The 24,863-nt window shown below is 34.8% G+C and overlaps 2 protein-coding genes across 2 annotated transcripts in view; one reads left to right on the forward strand and one right to left on the reverse strand.

Moving 5' to 3' along the window:
• Positions 1–4,910: 4,910 nt before the first annotated feature.
• On the forward strand, positions 4,911–5,864 carry LOC124420595 (uncharacterized protein K02A2.6-like). The gene has a single exon (XM_046954054.1). The coding sequence runs from the start codon at positions 4,911–4,913 to the stop codon at positions 5,862–5,864; it is 954 nt and encodes a 317-aa protein (XP_046810010.1).
• An 862-nt stretch (positions 5,865–6,726) lies between these two features.
• Positions 6,727–24,863, reverse strand: part of LOC111682491 (transmembrane protein 177) — a 76,707-nt gene continuing 58,570 nt past the window's right edge. The window contains exon 3 of the mRNA XM_046954055.1: positions 6,727–7,067. Within this exon, the coding sequence (XP_046810011.1) occupies positions 6,747–7,067 (321 nt within the window). The 3' untranslated portion in view covers positions 6,727–6,746. The remainder of the gene's footprint in view (positions 7,068–24,863) is intronic.

Raw genomic sequence — 24,863 nt, forward strand, 5'->3', positions numbered from 1 at the left:
ATGTTTTTCAAAGGTAACTTGATCAAAAAAAAAATCAAATAATACTTTGGTTGAAAAATGTAATGAAAAACGTGTGTTAAGAATTTTTCGATCTCACTCCTTATATTTATATCTGAACTAAATAAACATTTGTTAAATCCATATATGGGAAATTCTGTTTTTGTTTTAGATTTTAAGAAATCAACTTTATAAATGTGATTGAAATTATGTAGTTTTTTTATAAAAATCGAATTTATCCACGAATTTAAAATATTAAAAATATGTGGGTTAAATAAATTTTGGGAATTTTTTTAAACTGTTATCTTTAAACAGCTATAACTTTGGCGGCTTTTGCTAAAAATTATTCACGAGAAGATAGACAATGTTCACACAAAATATCGATGATGTGCTATTAAAAAAAATTTATAATTTTTTAAACCCCAAAATCTAAATTAAAAATAAAATTTAAACAGAAACATAAAATTAAGTAAACTGAATATTAAGTAGTTTGAATATTAATATATTACCATTGAAGGAATGATTGCATGCATATGCTACAAAATAAAACACCATTTTGTAGTTCAAATGTCTGACAAAAAATTTTCTCATTTGGTACTATCAAAGAGTATAACTTGCTTTGATCTACGTATTCTTTTAGAAAATGTAATACATTTTAGTTAGTTTAAAAATTAAGTTTTATTTTCTAAGTTATTTGAACTTTTTTAAAAGCAACAAGTGTTATATTCGTCTGTGCCGAATCTCATATACGCACCAACAATACGTCCAAAATATACCGTAAAGGAACGCTCCCCTATAAACATCAGGGAGATATTTGGAAATTTAGATTCATACAAATCATATTCATGTCGAATTTCATAGCAGTACTCGTATTTTTAAGAAAGTAATGAGCGTTAAAGTAATTTTCTGATGGGGATCTTTCTAATATGGGCTGATTTAGTTTATGTCGATTTTCGTCGCCATATAATTATTTTGAAGCCAGTAATCAGCATTGCAGTCATTTTTTAAATGGACCTTATAGGATTTAATTTCGAAGGCCAAAAAACTGACTTATTCGAAATCTCGCGGCATTTTCTTCATAAACAACGAATGTTTAAGCTTTTTACGCTATATTCTTGGGGGTACATTTCTTAAATACTAAATACACCAAAAATATTCTAAAAAATTTTAAAATTATTCTTCTCTTAATCAGCTCAAAATTACGGAATTTTTGACATCCATTTCAAAATAATCGAAGATATGTTATTTTTCTCAAATTATACTGAGGTCAGGATTTTTATTCGCTGGTAGGGAACTTTTTTTCTCGTGTAAATCCATCTCATTTTTTTGTTTTTTTTTCGAACGAAATTACAGTTGGAAATAATGAATAATATCTGACTTATGAATAAAAGCAAACTGGATAAAAAAAGGTATAATCTGTTGGACGTATGTATGTTTAACATACTTTTTTGACTACAAATAAGCCCCGTATGAGAAATTGCAGTTATCCACAAACGCACTTTTTATTTAAATTAATTTATATTAATTAATTATTGACATTTCATTTTTGTTGTTGTAATTTAATTTACAAGCCAGGAACTGCTGCCAATGAGTCGGACTACTTGTTATACTTTGGAGCAAGATATGGCTAAAAAGTGTGTATGTTGTGTATTTGACACTGAATTGGCGATTATTTTATTTCATACATTGACAACATTTTGTTGCATTCATTAATTTTTCTTATGTTCATTTTCATTCATGTTAATTCTTGTTTTATCATTCTACTTTTAACTTTTGAATAAAACGTACTTTAGTCTATCCGGCAGGCAGTACAACAGGCAACACAGGCGGTATTGAACAGTGTCCCACATCAACAAATTTCTACGAATCCAAAGCCACCACCATTTTCTTTCTCGGAGTATAGATCTACAGACGAAATTACAGTATGTGATTATTTTACCAGACTCGAATGGGCTTTAAAAATAAGCAAGATTCCTGAAGAAGAATACGTGAATTATGCCAGAGTGAATATTGGTGCCGAATTGAATAACGCTTTGAAAGTGCTGATGAGCCCACGATCTCCTGATAACGCTACATACAGTAAGTTAAAGAACGCATTGATATCACATTTCGATGCTGAGAAGAATAAGTACGCAGAAAGCATTAAGTTCCGACGAACGTTTCAGGAAAATAGTGAAACGATGGTAAATTTTGCTTTGAGGCTTAAACAGGCAACATCATTCTGTGAGTACGCGGAATTCCTTGACAGAATGTTGATTGAACAATTTTTAGTGGGATTGAAATCACAACCCATTTGTGATGAGATCATTGCGAAGAAACCTTCTACGTTTAGAGAGGCATACGAAATTGCTCACGCTTTGGAATCATCTCATCAGACGACAACTGACATGAAAACATCAGTAACATTACCCCAATCTGCTGATCACGAATAAAGTAGGTACTTTTTCACAACGAACGAACGAGAGAAAGCACGCCCCTAATATGAGACAAGGTGACAAACGTATCAAGAGAGATACTATAGTTGTGGAAAGACAGGCCACATTTCTAGAATGTGTAATTCGAAAACATCTCAACTGACCGAGGAGCCCGACACTGAAATAGACTTCGTGGAGAGTATTCATAAATTAAATGAAGTGAAAACATGTAAGAGAATGATAAGTACAACTATAAATGGTAGCGCCATCCAAATGGAATTGGACACCGGTGCTCCATGCGGAATGATAATCAAGATTGAATATCAGCAAATTAAAGCTACTGGTCGTCTGCGGAGGACGGATAGAAATTTTTGCAGCTACACGGGTCACAAGATACAATGCTTGGGTCGGGCACCAGTGAACGTCAAGGTGGGTGCAACAACTCGCAGACTTAATGTTTATGTAGTTGATGGCAAATTCGACTCCCTGTTTGGAAGGGAGTGGATTTCACAGTTTAAGGAGGAAATCGATTTTAGGAAACTATTTTCGACATCGGATCAGGTAAATACTATAAAAGTAGCCACGCCATCATTGACTTCTACTCAGAATGAAGCTCTTCAGCAGATTTTGAATTCATATGACGATGTCTTTGGCGAAACAGCAGGTAAATTAGTCGGACCACCCATAAAATGCCATTTCAAACCTGATATTACACCGGTATTCTCAAAAGCGAGGGAAATACCAATTGCACTGCGTGAATCCTATGCTGCCGAAATCGATTCCAAAATAGCATCTTTGTTTTAAGAACGCGTTGAATTCTCGGAATGGGCATCGACCACACATGTCGTCACCAGGAAGAACGACAAGATTAGAATCACGGGCAATTATAAACCCACACTGAATCCGAGGATAATTATAGACGAATACCCAATTCCCCGTGCTGAACATCTGTTCAACAAAATGAGTGGGGCCAACATTTTCTGTCATCTTGACATTACTGATGCGTATTCCCACTTACCAATAGATACAGAATTTAGTCATGCTTTGACACTTAATACGCCAACACATGGACTCATTCGTCCTACCAGGGCCGTATACGGTGCGGCAAATATCCCTGCCATATGGCAGCTACGAATGGAAACGGTGTTACAGGGCGTTGCGAATGTATGTAATTTTTTTGATGACATGTTAATTTACGCTGTCGATTTTCATGCTATGCTTCTTGCCCTTCAGACAACACTAGACCGACTACGGGAACAAGGACTGCGCCTTAACCGTAGTAAATGTGTATTTGCGGCTCCCGCTGTTGAGTTTCTTGGACACAAAATTGATTCTAACGGCATTCATAAATCGGATAAACATATTGAGGCGGTTAGAGATGCACCCAAACCCACGAATGTAGAGGAGCTTCAACTGTTTTTGGGCAAGGCTACGTATTACAGTGCATTTATCCCAAAATTGTCCACTAGAGATCGGCCGCTCCGAGATGTACTTTTGAATGATGAATTTATCTGGACGGATGCAGCAGAGGATGCATATCAAGATATTAAAAAAGCTTTAATATCACCTCAAGTGCTTATGCCGTATGATCCGAGCCTACCTCTTGTTTTGGCTACGGATGCTAGCAAAACTGGCCTAGGTGCTGTTTTGTCACAGCGAGTTGCCAACAAACTGGAAAGACCAGTGGCGTATGCAAGCCGCACTTTAACACCCACGGAACAGAAGTACCCCCAAATGGATAAAGAGGCCCTGGCCATCGTTTGGGCTGTCCAGAAGTTTTTCTTGTACTTGTATGCACGACATTGAACTTTAGTCACCGACCACAAGCCTTTGTCCCAGATATTACACCCTCACAAATCGTTACCAGTATCATGCATCAGCAGGATGTCAAATTATGCAGATCAAATTTATCAAATTTTGATTTTGATATTGAATTTAGAAATACCAAGGCCAATATTAATGCGGATTATTGTTCTAGAGCAATCCGCAACGACACAATATTACAAATCCAGACTCATGATCCCAATGCAACACCAAAGTGGGATTACGATGGCTTCGATAATTTTATGATCAACCAGATAAGACAACATCCCGTAAGAAACCAATTAGTTGTTCGTGAGACATCTATAGATGAGCACTTGGGACATATTTTACGCTTACTTGAAGAAGAAAAGAATTTGAAACAATATGGATACTGAGAACCTGAAACTAATTACAAACTCACTACTGGCTGCCTTACTTATGATCACAGAGTTGTAATTCCCGACAGCCTTCGTGGACGAATACTGGACGACCTGCATACTGCACGCCTGGGTGTCGTTAAGATGATAGGTGTATTGGTCTGGCATCGATGCTGATATAGAGAACATTGCTCGAAAATGTGCTGACTGCGCTCGTAATGCCCACAACATAGCCAAGTTTCGCCAACACCACTGGGAATATCCCAAAGGACCTTGGGAGCGTATCCCTGTTGACTACGCCGGTCCTTTTGAAGGCGCAATGTTGCTAATAATTACTGATGCTTTCAGTAAGTGGGTCGAGGTGAAGATTACTAACTCAGTCAGCACTGCAGCTACGGCAAATGTGCTTGATGAGCTTTTTGCTGCTTACGGGGTTCCCGTTACCATTGTTTCTGACAACGGAACTTGCTTTACTTCCGCCGAATTCAGAAATTATCTCGGCATTGTTGGTGTTAAGTATCACAAACGAACAGCTCCTTACCATCCATCAAGCAACGGACAGGTGGAAAGATACGTGCAGACCGTTAAGGATGCCTTAAAGAATATGGGCACAACCAGACGCACTCTTCAGGAAAACCTCAATGAATTTCTCAGACAATATCGAAAAGCCCCACACTCAACAACGGGTCAGTCCCCTTCACAATTGTTTTTAGGCCGTACTATTCGTACTCGATTGGATCTCGTCTACCCTACGGACATTCCAACCTCAGTTATGGAAAAGCAATACATGCAATTCACACCAACGTATAGAACAATTGATAAAGGCGCAAGGGTACAGTTTTTGTCTGGAAATCCACGAATGGAAAAGTGGTTGTTTGGCACTATATTAACACGCTTAGGTGACTTGCATTACGAAGTGGACTATAAAGGTAAACGTGTTAAACGTCATATAGACCAAATAAGGAATACTGGTGTTCCTGATGAAGGCGATGTTACTAGCAGAACAACACCCAAGACACAAACCAGCACTCAAGATCCAGGTATTAGAAGATTTTCCTCTATTCAAATGTCACCACAAGACAGGAGTGAAGTATCTGGAAGCGACTTGAACTACTTCACACCAACCCAACTCAGCTCATATTCAAGAACGACAACAACGGAAGGAAGTGAGTGTCATACTGGTAGTGATCTAGCCAACCAAAGTCCAGGAAAGGAAGTTCAGACAATCCAACCAAAATGGGAAACCTGGATCCTCTTCATCGCAGCGGTCTAATATTCCAGTACGCAGGTCGACAAGGATCAGAAAAAGGCGCCTTATTTATTCTCCGTAGGTGCCAATGATGAAGGGGAAGAATTGTTGTGTATTTGACACTGAATTGGCGATTATTTTATTTTATACAATGACAACATTTTTTTGCATTCATTAATTTTTCTTATGTTCATTTTCATTCATGTTAATTCTTGTTTAATCATTCTACTTTTAACTTTTGAATAAAACGTACTTTAGTTTGTTTTTGTTGTAACCAAGACTTTATATTTAAAAAGTGTTTTTTCAGTTATTTCATGTTGACATGAAAACAATGTATTATTCACAATACTAAGTGTTACGAAAAATCTTTTTCGAATTCTAAAAGATTGGTATTGGTTTGAATGCTGATTGTTTTTATGGATAGAATAGTTTTTTGATTAAACTATAACATTACAAAAAGAAAAAGTGGTTAGAAAACTTGAATAGCGTCCTTCAGATCTCTGGTGCGAAGCAATCTTGTCTAAAAGTCTAACCTCAACAACATCGTTACTGATCTTCCAATCTCGATCTTCCCGGACCAACAGCCACTGCCTAACCGCTCATTTATTTCTCGATTTTATATGAACGATAGGTTGTTGTACCCTCTTTGCTGATTGACAGGACAACACGTCGTCAGTTACGCTCTAAAATGGGACAAAACCTATAGATCTAAGCACGACATGTTTGTGCTACTTAAAAATGTACTAATTATTAGAGTAAAACGACGTCGAATATTTGAGGTAATTTTTCAACCTTTCGACTGATCAGATATCACAGTGACATGCCCTAGGGAAATATGTTGTAACCCGGTATTGCGGACTGTCATATAAATATTAGCCTCAAAAAGTACTTTTAAATTTGATGTTTTTATTTTAAAGTTTTTAAATATTCTTTATACTTAATTTCGAAAAAAGTTTTTCGTACAGTTAAAGGCAACGTTTTTTGTCGCAAAAAGTAGTTGATATTTCCTTTTGATGTAAAAGTATTATCGTTACCAATCTGTTTCAAAGCGATATTTTTTGATAACTGTTTTTCATAGAAGCAAAGTCCAGCTTTGATGAATTTGGGAGAAATGGATGAAAGTTTTTTATCTATTTCGGTATCGCAACACACTTGGTTATAATCTTTCATAAAGCTCCAAGATCCAATTCCGAAAAGAGTAAGAATGAAGTACATGGACATCCTCAACTAAAAGAAAAAAGACATGTAATTAATTATTATTTTAACAAAAAATATAAGTAGGTTAAAATAATTCAAATATTTATAATAGATTTATCTCATTGTAGGAATTTTTTTCTTTTTTTTTTTGAAAATTTCACATGTAGGGAAAGAGTGAAAATTTCTTAAATTTTTAGGGATTTTTTTCAATTTCATATTTTTTAGCAACTAAAAATAGTTATTTATATATTAAACTTTAAAATTCAAAAGAAAAAATGGTTAAAGTATAAAGTAGGAGGATCTAATCAGAAGAAATACATCTAGACCACTATCGAGCCTGTTGTGCAGCCCTTTTCATAAAAAAATTGTTTACTGAATGTATTATTTTTTAATGTTCAGAAAGTTTTGGATAGGAATTATTTAGTTTAGTTTTGGCTTGGTGAGATGCTAACCTCATCAACATCACGCTCTCTATTGGTTATTTTCACTTTGAAGCAAATTTCTCAACAACCAATTCTTCTATTTTATTTATTTCTATTTATACACACCATCAAAAAAGATGGAGGTATATTGATTATGTGATTCCGTTTGAAACATACATAAGTATTCAAACAGATCACACCAAATTCTATTTTTTTATTAATTTTAACTGTTTTTATTTATATAATCAAATCTATATATATATATAAAAATTAATGTGTGTTTGTATGGTTGTTTGGACTTTATAGACAGCTTAACGGCTGGACTGATTTTTCGAAAATTTTCACAATGTGTTTCTGTATGTCTGAAAGAAAGAATAGGATACTTTTTACTTAAAAATTTCAAAATGGGTGTTAAAAGTCACATTTCTCAGAAAGTACAACTTTGACATCCATAAGAATATAAGAAGAAAATATTAAAGCAGTATATTTGAGAAAATCTAATAGATAGAGTCTTAAAAATTTGTCGGACGAGCTAGCATGGCACTGCATAAATAAATTAAAAATAAATTTTAAAATTTATATTAAGGAGTGAGATCGAAAAATTCTTAACACACGTTTTTCATTAAATTTTTTAAACCAAAGTATTATTTGATTTTTTTTTGATCAAGTTACCTCTGAAAAACATGTCAGTTATTATGTGTAATGTCAATTATATTAATTTTTTTGTTAATCTGATTAAAATGAGTGACCAGAAAAAAGTGCGTACTGAAATTATTAAATATTTTCAACTAAACCCAACTTGGTCTTATAAAAAGTTGGCCAAGCATACAAAGGTCTGCCGTCAAACTGTTTCCAATGTTATTAAACAGTACCGGGAGAACTTGTCAGTTGATAGAAAACCTGGTTCAGGTAGAAGGAATGGTCCACATGATGTTTCTAAAGCCAAAAAAAATAGAACGCATTTTCAAAAGAGCTCCCAACACATCCGGTAGGAAAGCAGCTCGGTTAGCTCAGTGCTCGGACTATTTGGTACGAAAAGTTAAAGCTAATGCAGGTTTAATTAAAAACATACAAGGCTCAAAAAGTTCCTGACAGGAACGCTGCTAAAAATTTAGAGGCCAAAAACAGAGCACGGAAATTGAAGTCAAGTTTTATAAAAAAATATTCTTGCTGCATAATGGATGACGAAACGTATGTTCTGGCAGATTTTTCGCAACTTCCAGGTCAAAAGTTTTATGTTGCTGATGCTCGAGGGAATGTTGAAGAAAAGTTTAGGAGCCAAAAGCAGACAAAATTTCCCAGAAAGTTCTTGGTATGGCAAGCAATATGCAGTTGCGGCAAAAGAAGCCAATCATTTGTTACAACGGGCTCTATAAATACCGAAATTTACATCAAGGAATGTTTACAAAAAAGGCTGCTTCCAATCATAAGACTTCATAATGTGTCCACTTATTTTTGGCCTGACTTGGCATCCTGTCACTATGGTAAACAAGCCCTTGAGTGGTACAAGAACAATAATGTGGTATTTGTACCAAGAGAGGCAAATCCTCCAAACTGCCCGGAGCTAAGGCCAGTGGAGAGATATTGGGCTCTTGTTAAAAGAGAATTGAAGAGTACAAAAAAGGTGTCCAAAAGTGTGGTAGATTTTAAACGCAGATGGACTACATGATCGAGCAAAGTGACAGAAAGCACTATAAAAACGTTAATGGAAGGGTTTCCGAAAAGGGTTCAAAATTTCATCACTAGTGATTAAAACTATAAAAATATTTTTTTTTGTAAATTGTATTAATAATCTGAATCAAATAAAAAAATAAAGCTGTAAGTTTAGTGGTTTCTTTTTTATAAACATATAAGGATTGAGATCGAAAAATTCTTTACATATATGTTTATAAAAAAGAAACCACTAAACTTACAGCTTTATTTTTTTTTTTTTATTTGATTGAAATTATTATTACAATTTAAAAAAAAAAAATATTTTTATAGTTTTAATCACTAGTGATGAAATTTTGAACCCTTTTCGGAAACCCTTCCATTAACGTTTTTATAGTGCTTTCTATCACTTTGCTCGAACATGTAGTCCATCTCCGTATAAAATCTACCACACTTTTGGACACCTTTTTTGTACTCTTCAATTCTCTTTTAACAAGAGCCGAATATCTCTCCACTGGCCTTAGCTCCGGGCAGTTTGGAGGATTTGCCTCTCTTGGTACAAATACCACATTATTGTTCTTGTACCACTCAAGGGCTTGTTTACCATAGTGACAGGATGCCAAGTCAGGCCAAAAATAAGTGGACACATTATGAAGTCTTATGAATGGAAGCAGCCTTTTTTGTAAACATTCCTTAAAGTAAATTTCGGTATTTATAGAGCCCGTTGTAACAAATGATTGGCTTCTTTTGCCGCAACTGCATATTGCTTGCCATACCAAGAACTTTCTGGGAAATTTTGTCTGCTTTTGGGTCCTAAACTTTTCTTCAACATTCCCTCGAGCATCAGCAACATAAAACTTTTGACCTGGAAGTTGCGAAAAATCTGCCAGAACATACGTTTCGTCATCCATTATGCAGCAAGAATATTTTTTTTATAAAACTTGACTTCAATTTCCCTGCTCTGTTTTTGGCCTCTAAATTTTTAGCAGCGTTCCTGTCAGGAACTTTTTGAGCCTTGTATGTTTTTAAACCTGCATTAGCTTTAACTTTTCGTACCAAATAGTCCGAGCACTGAGCTAACCGGGCTGCTTTCCTACCGGATGTGTTGGGAGCTCTTTTGAAAATGCGTTCTATTTTTTGGCTTTAGAAACATCATGTGGACCATTCCTTCTACCTGAACCAGGTTTTCTATCAACTGACAAGTTCTCCCGGTACTGTTTAATAACATTGGAAACAGTTTGACGGCAGACCTTTGTATGCTTTTTATAAGACCAAGTTGGGTTTAGTTGAAAATATTTAATAATTTCAGTACGCACTTTTTTCTGGTCACTCATTTTAATCAGATTAACAAAAAAATAATATAATTGACATTACACATAATAAAGCTAAGTTCAGACCTGTAAAATATTTGGTCCAAATATTTGTTATAAAATATTTATAAAGTTGCGTGAAACAAATGCAATATTTATTTCATGTTCAGACTTGAATAAATATTTGATGGTATTGTTTTATCAAACAGTGCAAAAATAATTTGGTTCAAACACACACATGTTTTGCAGCCACAGTATATTTTCGTATATTTTCATGCAAGAAAAAAACAATTTGGCAATTTGTTTTAATTTTAACTATTTTTATTAGGTTTAAAATTAAATTTTTATAATAAAAGTGTATAATATTAATATATAACACGATGGAAAAAACTTTGATTGTCGAATCTGAACATAAAATATTTCATGTTAACAAACAGCAATGCGGATGATTTTCATAAAACAAATTGATTTACTGGCAAATAAATATTTTCTCATTGTTTCATCAATGTGAACACCAAAAGTCAAATAATTTACGTCATTTTGGTAAAATAATTATTTGATCTTGCAAACCAAATGTAAGATCAAACAGCGTCAATGACAGCTGTTCTTTGTTTATTTTCTGAAAAAGAGTGTTATCACCTCATACAAAAATGTAAATAGTCGCTTATTTTATTTTTTATAAAATATAAATTGGGTTGGGTGACTCTTTATTCGTCTTCAATACGTTAATCTAGGTAATTTTAAATATAAATATTCCATTCCGACGTGATACACAGATTTTAACTTGATTTTGTCGACCAATATTATTAAATTAACATTAGAAAATGCATAAATAGTCAAAACCATGCAGTAAAATTCACAGTACTTTCGCAAAGAGTTCAAGTCATATATTATGCGGATAAACGCATTCCGCAACAATATCGAAGAAGTTCAACTTTCTTATATTATTTTCCCGAAAAATTAGCTAATATACTCTGATAACCCGTCTGCAATCACAAAAAATTTTTGCAACGTGACTCTTTAAGCACATGTAGACGATATTTGATGAAGAAACCTTTTCGTTACTTTAAAGAAAAGTGAACGTGAAAGATCTCACGATCATAAAATTAAACATCATGTTAGCATTTCAACAATGAAGTCATTCTATCTTCAAAAACAGGCAATTGAAACTTCTCTGAAATATTAATTATTCTCAATGTACGAAAATATTTTATAGAAATGACATATCTACATCTGTTTGACCTTGGGATTTATGGACTATGACAATTTTCGGATGAAAAATTACATATTTAGAACAATAAGATATTAAAATATGTATGGGGTTCCGCGAATTTAAATAAATCCCTCAAGAGGTCCGCGAAGTAAAAACCGGGGGAACCGCTGGTCTAGTCTATAGTGGATAATCAAGCTATAGTTTAGTCTATAGTCTTGTCTATACTCTAGTTTATGGTATTATTTATAGTCTAGTCTATAGGTTATAATCTAGTCTATAGTTTAGTAATTAATTGAGAAATTATTTAATTAATTTATTACTCAATTTATTTAAACAATTATTTATTATATTCATGGATATAAAAATATATTAATAAACAATTCTCTATAATTTTCAATTTTATAGATATGTAATTTAATGAAAATTATTTATAATTTGGTTATTTCCGGGCTTATAGCGATTTTTTTGAAATCGCTATAAACCGTTCCAAACAACCAAGGTTTTTCGCTACATTGACAACACTAAATAGCAACAACATGACAGTAAAGATCCACCATCTATCTCTTTTCCACTTGCACAAGGTATTGAAATGTAATTTCAATACATTGTGCAAGTCTATCTATCTCTTTTCCACTTGCACAAGGTATTGAAATGTAATTTCCATACATTGTGCAAGTGTATCTATCACTTTTCCACTTTCACAAGGTATTGAAATGTAATTTCAGCAAGCAAGTCTATCTATCTCTTTTCCACTTGTACAAGGTATTGAAATGTAATTTCAATACCTTATGCAAGTCTATCTATCTCTTATCCACTTGCACAAAGTAATAAAATGTAATTTGTATTTTTTTGTGGTAAAATTTTGATGAAAAACAATATTAAATGAAATTTTAGAATATATAGAATTTATTATTTAATGATATAGCTTTTTAGTAAATATAAATACATATATTTTTGGCTTTTGGTTTGGTTGCGCATTAGCTTTTCTTGTTGTTATGTTCCTCCTTGCCTGCAAACAAAATCTTGTTTTTTTAATGTTTTATCCGTCAATTGCTTTACGAAATTATTTGTTGTAATGTGAACACCGGGCAAACAAACTTTTACTATTTGTATTGAATTGTGTTTGGCTTTGTTTCTTCAAACAAAACGTCAAAATAGAAATACTCATTTTAAGCACATTATGAAATAAAAATGTATTTAATTTTTTGTTTTTAGGCAGCAATTTCTATGAAATCATAAAAAATATTATTATATAGTTTCTTTAACGTTTAACAAAAATGTTTCATGTTTGGTGTTCACATTTTGTTCACACTAAGAAAATATTTGTAGGTTGAAAAATAAAAATGTTTCACGAAAAACAGCTGATATTTTGCATGCTCTTCAAAAATATTTTGTGTTCACATTACAGCAAACAAATATTTGATAAAAAAACGTCAAATATTTGATAGGTGTGAACGTACCTTAACTGACATGTTTTTCAAAGGTAACTTGATCAAAAAAAAAATCAAATAATACTTTGGTTGAAAAATGTAATGAAAAACGTGTGTTAAGAATTTTTCGATCTCACTCCTTATATGGGAAACTATTAGAGTTAGATATTTAAAATTATTCACGAAGAAATTTAACATTTAAGTAAAGATTTTGACATTCATCTGAACATTTAGAGTAAAACGTGAACATTTAGAGAATAAAGGGCGGACTTTCAATATGGAGCTTGACTTCGCATATCTTAATTCAATTCAAAATTTCGTATATCTCGGAAACTGTTAGTTTATTCAAATTTTCCATAAATATATATAAATTGACGATATTTTGAGTGGCATCTCTCGTATATATCATATATTTGTCAAAAAGATTCCTAAGTCATGGCTTTTTAAAACTAACTTTATTAAAAATTTACAAATACTTTCAGAATTCACTTCTCTAATATTCACAACCCAGGTTCCATAAAATTTTATAATATTACCAAAAGATTTAATTTTTTAAACATGTTGACAAATTAGGCTAATTTTATTTTACTTCTATGTGACTAAAAAAACATGAAAAATTAAAATAATATGATTAAAGTTACGTTGAGGGTTATCCTGTATCGTAAGCAAAGTAATACCACGGAGGTGGGTACCTAGGCCTGTGGCTCTAAGATACCTCAGCCTTTTAATATAGGTAAGGACAACAAAAAGGATGAAGTAGAGCAAATGGTGAAACATGTAAGTTATAGCATAGCTAAACTACATATGACTTAGAAAATACTTTCTGTCAATCCCTTGACACTTCTAAGGAAAACTCGGACAAGATCATAGACAAATAGGATCAGGTCTCTCTGACAACTAAAAATAAACCTAAGATGAAAAAGTGCTCACCTTCTTTTAATATAGTCGAAGCCAATCATATCTGGCAACATATCATTCATATCATTCCCCGACAGCCGGTTCTACGTACCGGAATGACCCGACATTTTTCGGCCAAGGGCTGTCAACCTCAGCAACAACTACACATTTTTACCAACGGAGCAACATCTTCCGGCATTTCTGCTCCTTATCCTATTGGTCCGTGCCGGAACCGGTTGCACCATATGTCCGCCCAATTACGGTGCAACGCTTGTTTGGGCTGGTGTCACCTCAGAAACTGCTCTGGACTAAATCATCATCGGAAGTGGTCGGAGACTTTTGTCGCCCTATGCTGCCAACAACAGCGACGAAATTCATTAGCGTCATCGACATCGTCGGCATCTTACGCCACACCTCCACCCTCCCCACCGCAATCACAACAACCGCAGCAAACACAACATCTTCAGCAGCAACAACAAACCTCACCGCTGACTCCATCGATTGCGGTCCAGAGACCTGGGGTGATATCCACATTGCAGTCTCCACAGTAATTTACCCGAGATAACCAGATTTATGGAGCAAAACAACATCGGAGATAAAACTGACATAACATCAGCACAGTTGTAACGGTTACAACGTTCTCCGAAAAGACCGCAACAGAAGCAACGGTGGGGGCATTGCATTTATAATCCATAACACAGTGCAGTATAGAGATCTTTCCTTGATCTCAACGCTAGGGACCAATACCTTGAAGTCTAAGGTATTGCAGTCAGATTGGGGGAAACTGACCTAGAGCTCTATAATGTCTATATTCCGCCAGTAGCCAGTTGTCCATCAGGCTACCGTCCCGACATTAGGACATTATTAGATGGCGATTGGCGTCTAGTCCTTGGGGACTTTAACGCGCATCATCAGCTCTGGCACTCTAGTCTAGAGGAAGACCAGAAGACCTTCTGCACACTAAATGATAATGCCCCCACACGGATTATGGGTAACTGCGCCAGCTCTCCAGACATCACAATAGCGAGCCCTGATCTGATAAACTACGCAACTTGGAGAGCAATAGTATCTCTAGCCTCAGACCACTTAGCCATAATCGTTTGTCTGGATCGACCCAATGACTTTATCGTCTCTGAATGCCGTCTCTACATGAACCAAAAGAAAACAGACTGGCCCGGTTCAGAGAATTCACTGATCGCATCTTCAATGATCTTCCAGCTGCTAGCAACGTACACCAAGCAGAGGGCAAGTTCCGCGAAACTGTCATCGCAGAAGCAGCCCGCTTTATTCCTGCTGGTCGACTATCCATAGTGCGCTCGCACTTCCCAGCAGAGGCAGTGAGACTAGCAGACGCGCGATGACCTCCGATATATCAACCCCGACGACCCACGTATTGTCCAGCTGAATCATGATATCAGCAGGTTGGTAAATAGGACAAGCGGAATAAATGGTTAGATCATTTGAAGAACTGCAACTTAAGCTCAGGTGTTAGTAAGTTGTGGTCTACAGTTCGGTCTCCAACCCGACGAAGAAGGTCGCGATTAAGTTTGCGACCCTGAACGGTGCTCGCGTGCATTTTGCCGACTTTTTATTGAGCACCCAGAGAGAGATAAGGCGAAACGATAACGGACATTCCACAACCTTTCACCCCTTCTGAAGTTGCAGAGGCCATCAACACAGCCAAACAATCTAAGGCGATTGGACCCGACGGCATATCCATGCTGATGCTAAAACACTTTGGCGAAAGGGGAGTTGAGTACTTGACAATGAGCAGCCTGATAATACCCAATGCGATTAAGTTTGCGACCCTGAACGGTGCTCGCGTGCATTTTGCCGACTTTTTATTGAGCACCCAGAGAGATAAGGCGAAACGATAACGGACATTCTACAACCTTTCACCCCTTCTGAAATTGCAGAGGCCATCAACACAGCCAAACAATCTAAGCGATTGGACCCGACGGCATATCCATGCTGATGCTAAAACACTTTGGCGAAAGGGGAGTTGAGTACTTGACAATGAGCAGCCTGATAATACCCAATTCCTGGAAAAAGGGTAGAGTCATCCCGATACTGAAACCAGGGAAGAACACAACAGAGGGTCAATCCTACAGGGTGATTTCCCTCCTGTCACCAGTCGCGAAGACTCTTGAGGCGCTCCTCCCCCAGCTGTCCTGCCATCTTACAGCAGCTAGCCACCAGCATGGATTCCGTAAGATGCACAGCACCACCTCAGCATTAACCGCCATAACCATTCAGATCTCACAAGGCTTAAACCAGCAGAGGCCTTGTGAAAGTACACTCCTTGTGGCGCTAGATTTATCGAAAGCCTTCGATACAGTCAGCCATGCCACACTCTTACAGGACATCCTGCAGTCCACCATGCCCAACAACTTGAAGAGATGGATTGTAAATTATCTGAGTGGCCGTCAGTCGTTCGTTGAGTTTAGATACAAATGTTCCAAAACCCGTAGAGTTAAACAGGGAGTACCACAGGGCGGTGTCTTATACCCCTATTATTTAACTTCTACCTCTCTAAACTCCCCACACCTCCACAAGGTGTGGAAGTTATATCTTATGCGGACGACTGTACCATTATGGCAACGGGCCCAAACGTTGATGGGCTATGTGATCGAGTGAATGGTTATCTCGGAGTAATACACAATTTCTTTACTGGACGTATCCTGAAACTATCACCAGCGAAATCTTCAGCTACACTTTTCACCACCTGGACGAAGGAGGTAAACTTGAACCTAAGCGTCGTAGTCGATGGAAACCAAATTCCGACTGTGAATCACCCAAAGATTTTGGGGGTCACCTTTGACAGCTTCCTCTGCTCATGCCACTGCAATTACGCACAAATTGCGAAGTAGAAACAAGGTCCTCAAAGCGCTAGCCGGCAGCACATGGGGAATTTACAAAGAAACCCTGTTGGCTACCTATAAAACAATTGGCCGGTCAGTAGTCAATTATGCTGCTCCAGTGTGGTCTCCATCGCCGAGTGAAACCCAGTGGAGAAATATTCAAAGCTGCAAAAATGCCGCCCTAAGGACTATATCGTGCTGCCTGCAAATAAACTCAGAACACCATCTACATGAGGAAACGAACGTCCTCCCTGTCAAGGAACATAATATCATGCTGACTAAACAGTTCCTCCTGGGATGTCACCGGAGGAGTCATCCCAACTTTAACATCACACAGTTGGATGCTCCCATAGCAGAAATAGAGAAGAACCTGCCGCGGAAAACAAGAGTTGCTCTGGCACAACTGAGATTGGGATGGAGCAACAGGCTCAACGCCTACTGGTCCCGCATAGACCGCGCAGTCCCCAATATATGCCCATCTTGTGGATAGGGTCCCCATGATACCCACCACATATTCAACTGTCCAGCCCACCCTCAATGGCCCAATGGATTTATGGACTAACCCTATTGAAGTAGCCCAATTTCTTGACTTGGACCTAAATACAGAACCCCCGGATTAAAAATTGTATAGTTTAAGCTGGTACAACAATATCTGGTAACTCTCTATGTCTGAGTAAAAGTGTTTTGCAACTGTTGTCGTAATTATTATTTAATTTGTTATTTTTTTTTTGCAAACTAAATAAACTAAACTCTGCTGCTCATAAGATTGTACAATAACTTTATATTATTGAAATTAGTGTTAATTTCTTGTAACTTATCACTAGTTCCATTTGCTGTTATTTATTTTTTTTTGTATTGTTGCTGCTGTTGGTGGTTTGTGGAAATTTTATTTCTTATTTATTGAATACATGCCTGGTGGCAAAAAAAGCTTTGTGGTACATGCCAAACTGGTTTTTGCCGTAGTCAATCTGGTGCCCAGTGCGATGTATGTTAATTAAGGTATCATTCTACGTGTGAAAATATATCAGATGATGAGTTAAAAGCCATGGAAAACTTCAAACCCTTATTTCTTATTTACTCATCTTGTAAGAAAACCCCACCGTCTGCTGTCAACTTAATGCGGAAATGAAAATAATCTTACAGTCAGATTTAAATGACAATACTGGATGTTCAGCTATTGATGGTACGGTCAGTGGGGACACTAATGTTGGGTTTGACGGTATGCGCATTGAAAAAAGAGTGTTTTTAAATGACCATTACACTCCTGTTGCCGGTAAAATGTATGCCATCTGTTGATAGCAGCTTATCAAAAAAAACATTTAATAAAGCTAAAGTTACATTGTTGGATGGTAAGAAGGCTGTTGTTGATGTGGTTGGATGCAATACTTTGTTGTAATATCTATGATTACATTACTTGTACTTTTTTATTGAATGGTATTTAGCCTTGTTTTTAAAACCTTATCTTTGTAATACCATAGTATTATTATTGTTTATTTTCAATATATGTTTATATGTAAATGAATGTGTGGTTGTTTGTATGTTTGAACGTTAGACTACTAAACGGCTGAACCGATTTTCTTGAAATAGGTAATAGCCTTTTTTTTATTTTGAAATTTCAAGTGGGCGAGGAGCCTCGCTCTAATTAAGAAAATATAAAATCCGTATATTTGAGATAATATAACAGAGTTCTCAAATTTTTATGGAGCCACTTTAGTGTCAATATAATTATTTAGGATAAAAAGTGGGCGGATTAGCGTTAGGGGCGTGTCACCTCCCATATTAATTAAATACAAAAATTCGTTTATCTTGGCAACTATCACAGTTAGAATCTTAAAATTGCACGAATAACTTTAACATCCATGTAAACATTTTGGGTAATAAATTGGCGACTACCAATGAGGGGAGCGGCACCTCACATATTAATTAAATACAAAAATTCGTTTATCATGAAATAATAAAAGTTACAGTCCTCAAATATTGTCGGAGCCACTTTAGTGTCAATATGATTATTTGGGATAAAAAGTGGGAGGACTAGCGTTAGGGTGCGTGGCACCACCCATATAACTTTAACATCCATGTAAACATTTTACGTAATAAATTGAAGGACTACCCATGAGGGGAGCGGCACCTCCCATATTAATTAAATACAAAAATTCGTTTTTCTTGACATAATGTAACAGTTAGATTCCTCAAATTTTATCGAAGAAATTTAATATTCATCTGAAAATTTTTAAGAAAAAAGAGCGGACTTTCGTCTGAGGGGCTTAGAGCCCCCATATGAATAAAATAGGAAAAATCGTATATCTGAGAAATTGTTAGAGCTAGAATCTTTAAATTTTACTGGAAGAATTTTGACATTCAACTGAACATTTAAAGTATAAAGAGCGAACTTTTAACGGGGACTTGACATCTCCCATGAATAAAATACAAAATATTGTTTATCTAAGAAAATATTTAAATTCATAAAATTTTGCATAAATTACTTCAATATTCATCTCAACATTTTGGGAGAAAAAGGGCGGACTTTCATCTGGGGAGCTTGAAGCCCCCACATGAATTAAATATAAAAAATCGTATATCGAAGAAACTATTAGAGCTAGAATATTCATATTTTATATGAATAACTTTAACATTTAAAAAATAACGGGCTTGGTAATTGAATTAGATACAAAATTTCGTATATCTTGAAAACTGTTAGATAATTCAAATTTTTCATAGATAGAAATTGGCGAACTTGCAATAATTTGTTTGGCATCTCTCATATGTAACATATTGTTAATCTGGAAAACTATTGTGGTTAGAATTTTTTAAAATCGTTAAGTGGGTTTTTAATTTTTACTAGTGGTTAAAACAAAAAAAAATAGTATATCCCAAGGCATCAAGAGAAATTTTAATAAACCTTTCTTTAAAAAAAGTGTAAGTAGTTACTTTGTGGGGTGTGGCCTCCGGTAGGTTAGTGGTTAGTGTTCTAGTCTGGTAGACCGGAGGTGGTGGGTTCGATTCCTACCCGTAGCACTGGTTAAGGAGCGCACAACAGGCCCGATAGAGGCCTAGGTGTATTTCTTTCAAACTAACTAACTAACTACTTTGTGGGGTAATAACTACTTTTTTTTGTTCGATGATGGCCAAAAAATAACTAGTATATAGGTATATAAGTAGGTCTACTTTTCTATAATAGATGGAGTTTGTAAGTTTTTTGGCTCCATCGTATTTTATTGGTATTTAAAAAATTTGGCATTGGAAAAAAATAATAGAAACGATTCACAGTATTACACTGGGGATTTTCATAAACTGCGTTTTGTATTTATATTTAAAATTTTTAATTGAAAATGATATTCCCAATATCAAAATATACTGTTTCCTCGGTTCTTTCTGTTAACGTGTGTTTTTTCAACGCCTGTTGACCATATGAGCCACGAATTTCAAATTTTATAAAATAAGAATTTCAGATAATGAAAAAAATGTCTTCTAATAGTTTAATTATCTAAAAAAAATTGTTTTTGAGAAGATTTCGAGAAGAAAAACGGTTAACAGTTATTTTGCGAACACAGACTTTGTTAGAGGAATAAAGTTATATCTAAGTCTGTGGGTACTGATGGCTTAAAGATGATTTTCCCATATATATCAAATGTGATTCTTCATTTTGTAAATTCAATTTTGACATCCTCAGTATTCCCCTCTGTCTGGAAAGTAGCGCGAATAGTTCCTATACCTAAGACCAAAGTTGTGAACAGTCCGGATGATCTGCGACCCATTTCCATACTTCCTGCTTTATATAAGGTTATTGAAAACGTTATGTATAATTTGGTATCTACTAGAATTAGTGCTTCACAATATGAATATCGTTATGGTCTTAATATTACTTCTCATCTATTTAGTCTCACTGATTCTATCAGAGAAAACGTCGATAGTGATAAGTTTAGTGTTTTGATTTCTATGGATTTATTAAAAGCCTTGATTTTAAAGCTGAGGGATGTGTTTGGTTTTTCTAGGTCGCAATTTGTGGTAGTAAATGGTGTTTCCTACAATTCACTTACATTTCACCATGGTGTCCCGCAGGGTTCCATTTTGGGTCATCCTTTTTCCTCCTTTTTGTACTATATGTAAGCGACCTTGTTGGTGTTATCCAAACCAGTGATTGTAAGCCTTTCCTTTTTGCAGATGATGTTTATATTTTATTCAGAGTAATAGACGATTTATCGAAGTTTTTGAGAATGATATTAATTCTAATTTGGACTATATTAGACTTTGGATGACAGCCAATTCTTTAAAGGTTAACACATTTAAGACTAAGGCCATGATGTTTGGTCATACAAACCGTTTTTTTTTCTAAATCAGAAGTGTTCTTAGGTGATGAAATAATCCAATTTGTTGAACATCATAAGTGTTTGGGGTGGTTTTAGACTCTAAACTTTCCTTTAAATATCATATTGATTCTGTATCGGATAGAATTTGGAGTTCTTTACGTAAGATTTATCGTACTAATTTATTTTTATTTATAACTAATGTTATTCCGGAAATAACATTCCTGATTAAAACTAATTGGAAAATTCTTAGGAATTAAGTCCAGGAAACTGAGTTTCTGAGTATTGAAAAATAATATACTCAGAAATACAGTGGGCTAGGTGTATTTCTTCCTACCTATGTGACTAAATAAATCATTACATTATTATACCCTTCACCTTCGTGAGAAGGGTATATATAAGTTTGTCATTCCGTTTGTAATTTCTATAATATAATTTTCCGACCCTATAAAGTATATATATTCTTGATCCTTATAGATAGCGGAGTCTATTAAGCCATGTCCGTCTGTCTGTCTGTCCGTCTGTATGTCTGTCCGTCTGTCTGTCTGTCTGTCTGTCTGTTGAAATCAGTTTTTAGAGGACCCCAGATATCGGCGAGATCCGAATCTTCAATAATTCTATTAGACATGCTTTCGAGAAGATCGCTATTTAAAATCAGCAAAATCGGTCGGTAAATAACGGAGATATGAGCAAAAATCCGAGACAACCTCTGAAAATTTCATCAAAAAATTGTTAAAAAAGCAACAAAAACACTGTACATAGACAAAGATGTACACGTGTGTGTAGATGTATTTGGTTTTATTCAGCTGTATATTTTTTTGTATGTTTGGAATCCAAACATACAAAAAATACACACCAAAAAAAATATGATTTTCATTTTTTGTTAAAATAAAATAATTTTCCCTTTTGTTTTGCAAATATATTTTTTAATGAATAGAAAAAAGTCTTTAAAATGTTTTCAATTATATGAGAGTAGATTGTGAGTTATTGTACAATAATTTTTATGCGAATAATGTAAGTTTGAAATTTAAAACTAACACAATTTTTTTCCAAGTGCTTTTTAAAACAATTTTTTTTTACGATAAACAAAAACAAAATCTACGTCTCGTCAATGTTTACCAGCAATGAATCAGAGGTCGAAGTCGACCGGCTTCGAGTCGAAGCTTAGCCGCCGCCGAACTATATTTAGTTGCTTGAACCGCCGCCGAAATATTCGGCTTAAATCGACTCAAATTTTTTTAATGTTTTTATTAACTAGACTGTAAGATTAATTATGTTTAAAATACACTATGGTGAAGGGTATATAAGATTCGGCACAGCCGAATATAGCACTCTTACTTGTTTTTTTTTTTTAATTTGCGTATTTGTAATTTTTTACAATCTCAATTTTAGTATACTCCAATAGCTTGGCAATAATTTTTATGTTATCTCTGTCAAATCATAAAAGCCAACACTGATTGTACATTTGTTATGATTCTCCTCTTCTATTATCAAGCTAGACTGAATTGTTATTTTTTATTGTTTTGTTTTCAGTATTTACAACCATATACAAATATGTATGTGACAGATTGAACTAAAAAAAATAAGTTTATACAATTAAATTTTAAAGAATGCAATGAATTTATTTAATTGTAATATTTTTAAATAATAATATGCTTAGACCATTTCCTTGGTGGTCACTTAGCGGAATGCAAGGGGCATATATGAAAAAACAAGTAATATTTTAACTCTAAACTTTGCTTTTGGAGTTAAAATATTTTTTATGTACACATTAGACTGACCCACAAAAAATATGTTCGCTGTTATGTTACAACCAAATAAATCTAAAATAAAATACTCTAAACCAATAGTTTCCAAATGGGGGTCCGCGGACCTTTAATAGGAGGGTCGATGAAGACGAACGAAAAATTGACTTACATAAATGTTACCATGGGAATTTTGTTTTCGGTTGCGAGTAGGGATGCCAATCGGGACTGGGATTCGGGATTATTAAATGAATCCCGGAATCCCAATATCGGGTCTCGGAATCCCAATATCGGGTCTCGGGAAATATAAACAAATTTTCAAAAAATATTAAAAATAACATTTTCTATTTAATATTACAATATGAATACATTAAGTATGTGTTTACTATTACAGAAAACTTTCCCACAAGTATTTTGTGAAATTTTTGGAAAACAAATTAATTCAAAGTACCAAAAAAATAGTTATTTAAATACAGAGCTTTCTAGATACACCACTCATGACTTGTGCTGAATATCGGATATATGGTTTTTAAAGGACGCTATTGAAACACTACAAAACTGGTCTATATCAAGTATAGCCATCGTAGTTTAAGCCTTTGTCAAGTTATCAGCAACATCATTTCCAATTATATATCGTGTCGTCTTATCCAAATAAGAGAATTATCATCTCGTCATCTTATTAACAGGTATTAACGATATTACCTTTTATTGTCTTTTTTATTCCCTACAGCACTTTAGTCTGGAGGGTATATTGGGTTTGCCCCGGGTAGCTCATGATTATGTTTAATATACTCGTATATTGACAAAATGCGGCACAGCTAAGTTTTATACTAGCCTTGAAGACTCTTTTGAATTTCGAGCCTCTTTTGATACAAGCCTCTTCACAAAGCAAACACCTCCTCACCCCCTTAAAAAAATGAGTTTAATGACCACAATTCGCTTAAAAAGACTAGTGCCATAGTGAGATTCAGTATAAATACATTTAACATCATCCTCCAAATTTTATGAGGATCGCCTCAAACATTGGAGGCCAATAGTATCTATGCCAATTTTTTGCCCTTTTTATTTTTGATATTTCAGCTTGTAAGTTAGTAGACTCATCTTAAGTCTAAACAAGTAAGAGTGATATATTCGGCTGTGCCGAATCTTATTTACCCTTCACCATAGTGTATTACAACTAACATATTAGTTTTATCAATTTTTTCCCGACTACATTATTATTACACCAAAAGCAAAACAAAATGAACAACAACGCTAAACGAAATAAAAAACAAAATACACAAGACGTCTAAACCAACAGACATCTAAACATACATAACGAAGGTGAAGGGTATAAAAATTACTCAATAAATAATGTAATTCGATTTAAAAATAGGCCGAACTGTTTAAAATTTTATGATCCTGCTTATTTTTAATCAAAAACTATTAAAATTCTCTTCTTTAATATTTTATAATGTATAAATTTAGCGGAAAACACTTAAGCATCGGGATTTTAAAATCCCGAAAATCCCCGGGATTTCATTTTTACAAATCCCGGTTTTCGGTATTTTCAAAAATCCCGGATTTTTGGGAATCGGTAAGTCCCGTTTGGCATCCCTAGTTGCGAGTCGGGATAAAAACAAATATTCGGCTGTGCTGAATTTTATACATCCTTCACCATGTTATGTTAAAAAAAACAGTAAGTACGAATGTTATTACAAAAGTTACACTTTATGGGTTCTTACCTAATTCAGACTCTACATACTTAATTTCATATTTTTGTGTTCAATATTATAGAAAATTCAAAAAGTACCTTTTAAAAAAACAAAAAAGTACCAAAAGGTTAAATTTTCCCGGTTCTCACATAATTCCGACTCTACATACTTAATTTCGTATTTCTAGGTTTAATATTTTAGAATATTTAAAAAGTACCTTTTATAGAACGAAAATGTACCAAAAAGTTACCTTTGGTGTGTTCTCATCTAATCCAGGATCTGCATACTTAACTTCATGTT

Source organism: Lucilia cuprina, chromosome 6, assembly GCF_022045245.1.
Source record: "Lucilia cuprina isolate Lc7/37 chromosome 6, ASM2204524v1, whole genome shotgun sequence".
NCBI classification, from domain to species: domain Eukaryota; kingdom Metazoa; phylum Arthropoda; class Insecta; order Diptera; family Calliphoridae; genus Lucilia; species Lucilia cuprina.

What these genes read in the sequence shown, in the direction of transcription:
- LOC124420595 (XM_046954054.1), top strand. Translation starts at nt 4,911, where the DNA reads ATGTTGCTAATAATTACTGATGCTTTCAGTAAGTGGGTCGAGGTGAAG.